At 37.5% G+C, this 12,546-nt stretch overlaps 1 protein-coding gene across 2 annotated transcripts in view; it reads right to left on the bottom strand.

Annotated features, from left to right (window-relative positions):
• Positions 1–12,546, bottom strand: part of rnf130 (ring finger protein 130) — a 64,867-nt gene extending 52,321 nt beyond the window's left edge. For both annotated transcript variants that reach the window (XM_067457427.1, XM_067457428.1), the window contains exons 1-2: positions 12,390–12,546; positions 11,647–12,064 (exon numbers count right to left, since the gene is read on the bottom strand). In XM_067457427.1, coding sequence (XP_067313528.1) covers positions 11,647–11,920 — 274 coding nt within the window. In that variant the 5' untranslated portion in view covers positions 11,921–12,064; positions 12,390–12,546. The remainder of the gene's footprint in view (positions 1–11,646; positions 12,065–12,389) is intronic.

The following is a 12,546-nucleotide window of genomic DNA, read 5'->3' as shown; positions in this document are numbered from 1 at the left end:
TTTTAAGACTGCTGCATCCCTCTGCAATATATCTCACTATTTTTGACTTTTCTGAGCCTGTCAAGTCCTTCTTTTGACCCATTTTGCCAAAGGAAAGGAAGTTCCCTTATAATTATGCACACCTGATATAGGGTGTTGATGTCATTAGACCACACCCCTTCTCATTACATAGATGCACATCACCTAATATGCTTAATTGGTAGTAGGCTTTCCAGCCTATACAGCTTGGAGTAAGACAACATGCATAACGAGGATGATGTGGTCAAAATACTCATTTGCCTAATAATTCTGCACTCCCTGTAAGTGAATAAGTGTAGCTGTAAATCTGGTAAAATGTTACACAAAATACATTCATACTAAGAAATTACATTTATTTTAAATGTATAGTGCATTTTTTAATGATACAGGAACATATAGAAAGGGCAGAACAAGAAAGGCTGTTAATAAGGCTCTCATAGCGCAAAAGTATTATAATATAGAGTGGCACAAAGCGCGTATGCGCATCCCGATGATCCGCGTGAAGCAACACGGAGTCAGATGCTCGCAGCCATAGACGCTTACAGTGCGCCGCACTCAGTCCGCATTGAGAAGTTCAAAACAAGATATATCGACGCTTAGTGTATCTATGCAGTATTCTTATAAGCCGTTTATTTTAACAGTTTAACATTTCAGTTACTGTGTGTGAAGAACAATACAATAACTAGTCCAGTGTTGTGATCTAACAGACACCTGGTAGAAAGTAAAACGATTTACAGCAATAAACGCAAGCAGGTAGTCATTTTTTTGAGAAACCAAACCATAGAGTGTTATCTACAGATCAAGCATAAAAATAGAAACAATAAATAATCTTGAAAAGAGTTTCATCGTGTTGACTGCGTAACCGAACGCGACACACAGTTTGAAAGCTCAATGGGAAGTGACTGACAGCAGCAGTGGAGGGAAGCATTGACGTGAATTTCAATTTAATGACTCAAATATTCATCTGTACTTTACATTAAACTATGGAATGGCTTCAGAACACTTATAATATAGTGCACAAATCATTGATGATGCTTTATAATGTTTCTGTGCCTTTTGTGGTGCACTGGGGCTTAATAATAACACAGAATATTATGCGCACAGTATCGAATTTGGATCGGTCCTGTCTGTCCGATACCCAATCTGGCAAATAATGGCGGATCGGAGCCGATACCGATCCTGAGTATCGGATCGGTGCATCCCTACAAATATGGTAATGATATTTTCAGTTATCATATATTATCGTGGTTTTATTGCAGTATCATGACCATAGTTAATTTCTATGTGAACTGCTTTGCTTGAAGACTTGAACTTATGTAAACCTTACAACATGTGAAATGTCAGTTTCATATTATTAATTTACTGTAATGGCAAAATAAACCAAAGAAATAAAGCCGACAGCAATTACAAAGAGTCGATATAATTTGTAAAACTAAAATACTGTACATAACATTGTTTAATTCCTGTAAAAGGTGCATACTTCACCTTTGCCTGTACTGATATTCAGAAAAAAGACTCTGAAAACTGACACCTAGCCTATAATCAAGTCTTACCCAGAAAGAAAACAGTTGCAAGCATAAAATTAAATTCAAGTATATGCAGAACACATCTGCCTTCTTACACTCATTTTTTAGCTTTGTTTTAACATTGTTGACAAAACCACGACAGGCATGTGCAAGCTTAGGAATGCTAGATACCATCAGCAGAAGCAACAAAATCCTGCCAGCAGACCACCTGAATTGCAACCACATAAACGTCACATATAACACATACCTTAATGAGGTATCTCGTATCTCTCCCTGTGGGAGCAAGAAACATACAACTTGGTTTGTGCAAACCTAAACAGCTGGCAAACTGTTCTTTTGCTTGATCTGAAGAACAATTTTCAGCTTGTTAATCTACAATGAATACTTTAAATCATCATTACATAAAACACACAGCTTTCATTCATTCACAGCAGAACTCCACAATAGAAAACTCTGTTAGACTGATATGTAGGTCAATCCTGACAGAGGTGCACATGAGAACTCTTGATGACAAAGCACATCACATCATCTAGCCTAGTGTATTTTGTTCTGGCTATGTGGGTGCAGAGAGGTCAGACATGCCAGAGATGAGAGAAAAAAAGGAAGATACCTCTTAATGTCCTTAATGTATTAAAACTCACAATTTCTATAATGAAGTCACATTAGATAGAATATAACAGTAAAGTAAACATGGTGTGAAAATTTGGCAATTAGAAAATGTTATATTATTGGGGAAAAAATATGAATTGAATATAATTTTCGACATTTTACTTGACTCATTTTGGTAAACCAATATTGATTCTTAAATCCCAAGGATCAATATTTTAGTCTAGACTGTTTAACATTTTAAACTGTACAATTTTAACATTTTAGACAGGCTTCCCTGTTTACAGCATTAGTTGAGAGAGATGTTTTTCCTTGAGAGGAATTGAAATTCTGTACCTGAAATAAATCAATATCACATCAAATTTAACTGAATCAAGCTTGTGAAATCAAAATGGAACCAAATCATGAAATGTGTCAATGTCCAGCACTATATATTATAAATAATATAATATGAATAACAATCAAATTATTTAGAATACAATTTATATTCATGTTACAAAAAACATGTTTTCTTCAGAATATTGTTTCAATTATAGTAAAGCCAGCTCCTTAATAAAAATCATCAACATAGAATGTTTCGTGGTTTTATTCAGATTTGTCTCACTTGAAGACATTGCATCTTGTTTATTAAAATTACAGAACTGTATATAATAAACATTTCAAAAGATAATTTTACAATTGTATTACAAGAAAGTAATACAATTACTTTCAAGTTAACATTACATTTTAGCACCTTATTTCCATCCTGGTCACTTGCCATTGTGTAAATGATAGCATATTTCTGAAATATCAGGATATTTTTAAAATAATACAAACTCGAATGAAAACAGGCATGTTAAAAAGTTCAAAAGGTAATTTGCCACCGTTGATGCCAAATAATTGGGCTGTTATAGTATATTTAACTGCTGCTCATCAGCAGAAATTGTGTTTGATGAGCAGTTCACTTCATAAAGTAAATCCAATGAAGACACACGTAAGTGCTGCTCAGTGCATGAGAAGCTGTGGTAATAAAACCCAAGGGACAAAAACAAGGAAGTAAAATATATGCAACGTGTGCCTTCTCCAAGAGAAGCACTTGCAAAAGAAAATGTCCTGTTACTTAGAGCTGAAAAGAGGTGAAAAGGATTCTGGTTCAGCTCAACCAATCATTGAGACTTTAATGGATGATTTAAAGTGCTTCTATAAAAACAAACAAAATCTACAGTGCTATTTCAGACAGATTCAGAAGCGGCACAAAACCCATTAAGTATCTGTGTGAATATAAACCAAGTTTAGAGTAAATCTTTACCAAATCACTACAAACTACATTCAGACACGACACTAATTTGATTCTCAGCAGCTTGTCTCCAAGCATCGTGTTCATCTCAAATGAGAAAACATTAAGAACTCGCATGGACAACACAGAGGAACATCATAGGTATTAAGAAAAACACAGGCCGGCAATTTGCATCCTCAACCATGCTGACCATCTCCAACCCCACTTCATATGGCAACACCACCACTGCAATCAATGTACCAACATTACTCCAGCTCACATTTCCTGCCTGGATCAATTAGAAGCATATGGCACGTCACATGGTTTCTGTCCGTTTCTTTTTTTTAAATTGATTTTTTTTCTTCCTTGGGTTGTAGCAAATCATTGGGCTGTTTACATGTCACATAATACTCAAGGAACCTTTCACACACTTAAAAAAGTATTCAAGTCCTTCTTAGATTTGACACATTGATATTGTATTCATTGTACACGCATACATCTAATTAGGATGAATACTAATATATATATAATAAGTCTAACATAATATAAATAAACAGCTTTATCTATGAGATTTATTTAAATATGATTAACTGAAATTAATTTGGCTTTGGAGCGCGCCATTTAAGTATGCGCAAAACAATCTCAGAGAACAGATTGTGCTCACGGTGTGGACACCATTTTCTGGTGCTGCGACGACTGTTACGGCATATTCCTTATTGGTCAGTATTAGTTTTTTTATAGTTAAGATTTACCTCACTGTCAAATAATGTGTATTTCATAATTTTGAGTGAAATATGCTACAGCTGTGAAAGTTATGCGAGGTGGATTGTTCAAAGTGTCCTTTAGAATATAAAGAGAATAAAATGTAATGGGTAGAAATGTGTTGGAAAATAACGATTTTAGTATTAATGTAGTAGCATTAAAAGGGTATTTTGAACGCCTAATCCTACACCATAACCATTTATTAAAACTGCGTACAGTTTTACGCATACAGTTTTAATAAATAAAAGCATAACGGACAGCAGTGTAATCACAATAATTTTTTTATTGCAGACATGTCAAAAGCTGTACCAAAGGTAGTTCGAATAGCGATGTGTTGCAATCTTAGTCCTCTCTGCTGGTATTTAATAGTTTTGTATGAGACACAGAGCAGAATATAAATTATTAATAATTGAAAATATTAATCCGGTTTCACTCTGTAAAGGTGCGCGTTTTTCCTTTTTTTCAAATACAAATCGACTGAAACACGCAATATCACAATCTGTGACGAAGCAGGCGAGAGCCAATGAGCGTTCAATGTTACTGCCGTAAATGTCGTGATGCTTCACCAGGGTATGATTTTGAATTTGAAATTTGAATTTATCACAATAAGCACGGGATTTGACGTTTGCAGTCGCTGCTGAGAATGGAGATGAAGATCACTGGACAAATGGCTAAATTTGTATCTGTTCCTCGCAAACTTATGGGTTATAAAGATTTGGATCACAGCGAACAAATAAAATGACTGTGTTTTGTGAATTTATGTTGTTTTGGTGTATTTTATTATTGTCTGGGACTGAATGGGAGAACGCTTTCTTTTTTCCGGGGACAGAGAACACCAAAAACTGGGACTGTCCCCGTTTTACATCTCGTTCAAAACAACCCGCAGATGAAACAACCCCTGCTGGTTATAGGAGCAACCGTGGCTATTTTCACCAGCACTCTGAGATACGCTGCTACATCTTTGATGGCCAGGTCATCACTTTCCATCCCCAGTCAAAAATCTAGGGGTTCGATTTGACCCACAGCTGACCTTCAAAGACCACATTAAGCACATTTGTAAAACTTCCTTCCACCACCTTCGAAACATCTCCAAACTCTGTCCCCTTTTAACCTTTCCAGATGCAGAGAAACTTGTCCATGCCTTTGTCTCCACCAGGCTGGACTACTGCAATGGACTTTTCAGTGGGATTTCTGGTAGAAATATCCAGATGCTTCAATACATCCAGAACAGTACTGCCAGAGTCCTTATGAGAGTCCGTAAATATGATCACATAACTCCCATCCTACACTCATTGCACTGGCTTCCATGTTCATCCCGGATCGACTACAAAATCCTCCTGCTCACACATAAATGCATCACCGAAAAATGCACCGCCATATCTACAGGAACTCATCACTCTGAAATCCTCCACCTGCACCCTCAGATCATCAGGCCACCTGCTTCTTCAAGTCCCCATCACCAGGCTTCGTACCATGGGAGATCGAGCTTTCTGCTCAGCTGCACCGCGGCTTTGGAACCACATTCCCAGTGAGTTGAGAGCTGTACAGAGCATGGACCAGTTTAAAGCTGAACTGAAGACTTTTCTGTTCAGAAAGGCTTTTGTGTGTTGATTGTTTGCATTTTTCTTTATTTTTACTTTTTATTCATTTTTGTTATTTTTTTCCATTTTTCAAAAATAAACAATTTGTCATTAATTACTTACCCTCATGTCGTTCGACACCTATAAGACCTCCGTTCATCTTCAGAACACAAATTAAGATATTTTTGTTGAAATCTGATAGCTCAGAAAGGACTCGATTGACACCAATGACATTTCCTCACTCAAGACCCATAAAAGGCACTAAAGAAATCATTACAAGTACATTCCATCTTACTACAGTGGCTCTACCATCATTTTATGAAGCGATGAGAATAGTTTTTGTGCGCAAAAATAAATAAATAACGACATATAGTGATGGGCCGATTTCAAAACACTTCTTCCTGTTGCCTCGAAGCTTAATGAATCAGCGCATCATATTCATGATTCCGATCGCGTGTCAAACTGCTGAAATCACAGGACTTTGGCGATCCGAACTGCTGATTCGAAACACTGATTCATAACGCTCCGAGGCTTTACCAAGCAATGTTTTGAAATCGCCCTTCACTATACAAGTCGTGATGCAACTTCCTATCTTTAATTGGATTTCAACATACAGTCTAGTTTTTTGATGGTTTTTGATGGACACCACATTATATTTCATTAAACGGACATCGAATCATCGAATAATGCAAGTGGAATTTTGTAATTGCAGCTATGAACGATTACGTAACCGTGGCATGGTAACCATAATCGCAATTACAAATTTGATTTATTGTGCAGACCTACTTACTAAACAATATAATTTCTATGGAATACCACTTAATCCACTAAATCTTTCTCCTATTACAGAAAAAACTTGAGAATTAAACAAGTAACAGAAAGTGACTGCTCAAGGTTATATCACTAGCTAACCCTAACCCGAGTATTTAAATTAATTCGATTAGGCTAATCGATAAAGATGGACAAATGAGTTACATGCCCATTGGCCTACTCGTCATGTACAGGACCTGGAGTGAATCTAATTAGCCCTAATGTTAGGTTCATTTACTACCATTTGGGCTTGTTCAAGCATCATAAATTGCTAGACACTGCGAATAATGCTACAGGATGCTTATCACCACAAATTATGTATCACCGCACTAGCCTTAGTCTTGGTTTAAGCTGCTATATTCTTTGGCTTGATGGTAAATTACCTCTGCATATTGGCAGGTGATTTTCTGTCTCACTACTCAATAGCTAAGTGTGGTTTGTTTTGTTGCCAGACCCCTAATGATGGCAGCAGCTGGTGGGGAAAAAGAATTGTGTAAAAAAAGAAAAGAAAATGGTGAGTCACAAGACCCTGTACACTGTCTGTTTCTCCTGTTCACTATGACCAAAAAGTGGTGTGCTCACTACCTTTTAGACTACCGTTTAGACTTGAGCCACTGGTAAGCTATCTGAGAAGCAGGAGAAGAGATAAACAGAGGTCAGACGAATACATCAAGGTCTCCTGGGGAAATATAATCTTGAAGCAGTCAAACAGGAAGCAATGAACTGCTTGTTTTGTTCTGTGTGAGACAGGCTTACTGAGGCATATGATGACTTAGTCATTTTTCAAAGACAAATATACTGCAAAATCTTATGTTCTGTTTAGTGCTGAAGCTCAAAGGTTGATGGTGATTGGTTTGACATTTATCAAGCTTCAGTAACTGCTTTCAACAGCCTGTTCTTGTATGGCTTATAATGATAGTTAATAGAGATGGATTAATCAACAATATTTGCCTTAAACCTTTGATCTGCTAAACGTTCTTAAAATCAGAGCCAGTATTGTTTTTTATTACAGCATCTAGAAATTTGCAACAATCACAATTATAGAGGTTTGTATTTAGAAATATAAAATTGTATCATGATGTGCACATGGTCATTCTGCTTAACCAATGACAAAATGGTGACAAAAGAAAGAAAAAAGGCAAATAAAAGTTAAAATTACTTTTAAAAAGCAAAAACAACACTAAACTGAAGCCTCCATTAGACTGTCAAACCCATCTTAAGATAATAGCAGTTTATGCTGCAACAACGGCACTGAGACGTCTTCTCACGAATGCTTAGTTATTGATTTGGGACTCTTTACAAAATGCATACAGGCAATTTTAATGTCAGCATAAATTAGAAAATGTGACTTTTCTTCCATATTTTGATCAGAGTGAAACTGCTTCTAGAACAAGTAAAAGTAGGACAGGCCTTTATTCTGACCAGCGGGAATTAACTGGATTAATTGTTTGCTAATTGTTGTGAATGTTTTTTTGTTAATGATTACAAGGGCACATGAATACAAAAAAATAATAATCCGTAAAAAAAAAAAAATACTACAATTTTCTACTACATTTTCTATTATCACTGTACAGCTGCTTTGAAACAATCTGTAAAAAGCACTATATAAAGGTCACTTACTATTATCACAGTGCCCACAGTAGAGAATCAAGATCAGTTTAATCAGTGTTAACATTGCCGTCACTCCAAAAGACGATATGACAAGACAAGACAGACAAACCACCCCCTTCATCTTTGAATGTATGCAGCTGAGAGCAGTAACATCCCAAACATGACTGCCTTTGAAAAAATATTCTTGGTCAGCTAATGTAGTGAATCACTCAGGAATGATTAATTACTAACCCTCATGCCATTCCAAACCTGTAAGAACTCTGTTCATATTCAGAACACAAACAAATATATTTTTTATGAAATCCAAGATCTCTCTGACCCCTCCATAGACAGCAATGGAATAAACACTTTCAAGGTCCAGAAAGACATTGTTAAAATACCATAACTTTACTCAACAATTTCTTCTAGCCTGTGTCAGACTCTTACGCTGTTGATATAATGTAAACAGTACAGCACTTCCAGAACGCCGGCTTGACTGAGGCGGTTTACTTGAGCACCACAACACATGCACACAAGTCGTTCTGTTGTTCTGTTGATTTGATCACTCAGATCGACAGGTCTCGATTTATCATGCACCATAGAATAGGAATGCACAGCTAAAACAGTGCTGAAAGATCATCACTCATCATTTAGGATCTTATTACTTGTTTGTACATTTTTTGTGGTGTTTACTACATGATAGAATATGAAACTATAGCATGCTCGCTTCATTTTTTACATCTGTCTCTGCTGCACTTTTTGCACGAGCCGCACACACCTCTAAACTAAGCACTAGTCTAACGATGACCTTGCTTAATGGACCATTGTTAAGATTTATCAATTAGTTTATCGTCAATTAATCATTCTACGGTTAATCATTCGAATCCCTAATCCTGACAGTGAAGAGAGTAACAGAGGAAGTGGGTGTTACGGTTTTATGTCAGTACTCTGCTCTCTTTATCCACAATCTTCTACTAAGAATCATTACCTTGCCTCAGATCCAATTGAGATGGCAATAAAAGCAGAATAGCTTGTGGAAGTTTAGCTCGAGATTTACTGTGCAAACTTACTCTTAAATGATAGAATGTCTCTTTTAGCTATTGTCTTTCTTCCCTCATTGCAAACAAGGGAATGGATGTGGAAATGTCCTTGAGAATATATTTCATATTAAATATAGAGTCTGGTGTCCCTTTTCCAGCTCCTGAATGGATCAGGATTAATGACCTCAACTGGGTTTACTGGCATAATGACCAGCAGGTCAGACAACTGCCTCGGGTCAATCCAACACACTAGGTTAAATAGAACAGCATGCAAGCTGAAAATTAGAACAATGAGGGATGGACACGTGATTTAGAAAACTGCCCTGCTGAAATCGTCAAAAACAAGGCTTGAAAATAGAAATGTGATCAGCAGTAAAGATCCATTGTCTGCAATGATTGGCATTGACATATTAATCTTCTTTAGTCTTACCACAATGGCACTAAACCAAGTCAAAGTGCCCTGCACCTCAATAAGCATTCTAATGGTGCTATAAATATTGATTAATAATTGATTTACAGAGAATCTCAGTCTCAAGGATTTCTGGTGATTTCTGAGCATCCTGTAACCTGAACAAGCAGAGTATAAGAGAACAACTGGGTTAGACGGAGAGAGAATAATATACATCCGAAAACTGGAAGAAGACACCAACCAGCCTAAGGAGGATTATAGATACTGCGCTTCCCTCAAGCCATTCAATACAGGAGGATCGAGCAAAAACCAAATGATTCAGCAAAATTTTGAACAAGGCTCCGAACCAGTTTAAGGGACAAAAACCAGAAACGAGCGAAATTTTAACAAGCATAAACAAAAACTGAAACACTTTTTAAATTACTATAAACCGGTTAATAATGTGACTAAAGGGTCATGAATCATGGATTGATTCATGATTCGGATCGATTTGGTCAAACTGCCAAACTGCTGAAATTACGTGACATTGGCGATCCGAATCATGAATCAATCCGCTGATTCATGACCGCTTGAATCTTTATTTGAGGTTTAAAAACAAACACGGAAGAGAAGACAATGCTGAATAACTAACTGATGTCACATATGAACTACTTTGATTATGTTTTTATTACCTTTCTGGACATGGACAGTAAAGTGTGCACACACTTGGATACGCTTTCGGACTAAATTTAAAAAATATGAGTGTGGAACAACATTAGGGTTTGTCTTTAATTACATACTATTCATTTTTGGGTGAACTAACCCTTTAACATTTACAAACATTGTGTTCTTTTGAATAATGAAAACCGATTTATTTATCCCGTGTGATGGAGATTAATTTACCTAAATATATCAGCTGAAAAAGAAATGGGAGATTGATGAGACAATGAGCCATGGCACTGCAAAAAGCAACTTTAGGGCTTCGTAAAGATGCATGAGACTGTGATTAAATAAGTTTGCAAAGCAATTGAGCAACAACGGTTGGCATCAAGCAGGCCACCTAACATATGCTCTGAAACAAAAGAGCTGCTAACTTAGTGCAGTGGAGGGCAAGGTATGGTATTACTGACTGTTATTTCAAAAAAAGCAACACACTTGTATCCCTTATCCCCTACGTCACTGAATTTTCAGAACAGTGCACACAGCGGTGCAGGGCCTCTTCACAGGAGGTTATGCAAGTATATCGTACGCAGGGTGTAGTTCAGCTACGAAGTTATTGTAGCAAGAGAATCAGCCAAAGCAGGGCAACTGAATAACCACAAAGTATGCTGCTACACAAGTAGCTGAAAAGGGCATATACCTCAATCAAGTTTATTAAAGCAAAATTAAAGTAAACACTCAACATCTAGATTTCTCTGTTGTGCACAGCATAGAGGAAATGACTTGACAGTCATGTGATGGGGGGATGTCAAATATCACAGGCAGTTTCTGATCTGCAAGCCCACAAAATATCTTCTAAAATTGTCATCTTTCATTAAGCATGATGGATTTAAAAATAATTGAAAAGGTGATGAAATAAAGCAAAAGCATAAAATGTATTAGGTTCTCAATATTATTATTACTGTGAAGACAAATCACAATTTATGAATAAAGTGAAGATTTCTAGCTAGTATTTGAAAGCCTACACTAGTTTTAATTGCCTCTTGGCCTTTGATTTAATAAGGGTTTTCGGGCATTCAAGCCAGTCAAGCTAGGAGTCCAGTACTATCCAGCTAAGCCAAAGGATGAACAGTATAGCAGAGACCAGCTTAAACCAGCAAAGACCTGTACCATCTTAACCCTGATAAGTGAAGAGCTGTACGTAGCGCATCTGTTCTTGGTGGAATATTTTTTGAACACCTGCGTAAAATATCACATCATCTTAGACTAAGTTGTTTTCACCCCAAAAGGGTTCATATTTAACAGGAGACCGTTATTCATAACTTTGTTTAGTAACGTGCATCTTTTCTGTTGAAATGTTTTTGAACACCTGTTTAAAATAGCAATGCAGTCAATGTCCATGTACACTCACCCCCATTAACAGCAGCAGGTGCGACCACGATCCCTTTCGCCTCTGTTTTGGGAGAATTCTGCCCGTACCGCCCGTCATTCTTCGTCACCATCTGTTGAGGATTGCCTCTATGGTCCAAAACGGTGGCGTTGACCGTGGCACTATAATAATCCTCCTTGTTCACCATAGTTTTGTCGGCACCGATAGACAGCGTACACCTGGGCGAGACGAAGGCAAGGAGGAAGGCGAGAAGGCAGCTGCTGCATGACGCCGGCGCGGCCAATCTCTTCAGCATCTTCGGCAATGTCTTCACCGATCAACGCAACCCGACTCTGCGATTCTTTCAACGGTCAGCGCTCTGTCTCAAGAGCCCTCATGTAAACATACTGTCCTCCTCTCAAGCCACAACGTCCATATGGTGAGCCATGCGTGGCTTCCCCTTACAGAAGGAAAGGGTAAATTAGTCGACGGTACTGACTTTGCAATGACAACAAAACGCGTGGATTACACAAGAGGGCTTGAGTCCGTATAATAAACTCAGTATGCATTTATTTAAAACGGTTAATTAGGCTTGTCTACAGGCCCTATAACTAGTCCACTGGCTTTTAATGACTATTAAAGGGCAACAAATGTGTCTCTTATGGTGTCAGGACTGCTTTGTTCGTGCAACCAGCCCTGACAACCAGCTGCTATGCAACAAAAACACCTTTCCCTAAGCGCAGAGATTTTAATTTATTAAAAAGGGTTATGACGAGATATCTTACCTTTTTGGTCGCGTCCACCTGTATTATTTACAGTTAAACTCTCTCTTTGGTGTGATATTTCAGAGCCGTGGCTCGTTCGGCCATAGGCAGACCAATGTGTTGCTGTTCTGCTTTTCCCTCTTTCTAGCCAACACTGAGTCGCACGCGTATGCGCATG

Source organism: Pseudorasbora parva, chromosome 11 (assembly GCF_024679245.1).
Source record: "Pseudorasbora parva isolate DD20220531a chromosome 11, ASM2467924v1, whole genome shotgun sequence".
NCBI classification, from domain to species: Eukaryota; Metazoa; Chordata; class Actinopteri; order Cypriniformes; family Gobionidae; genus Pseudorasbora; species Pseudorasbora parva.
This window is presented reverse-complemented; position numbering and strand designations above follow the sequence as displayed.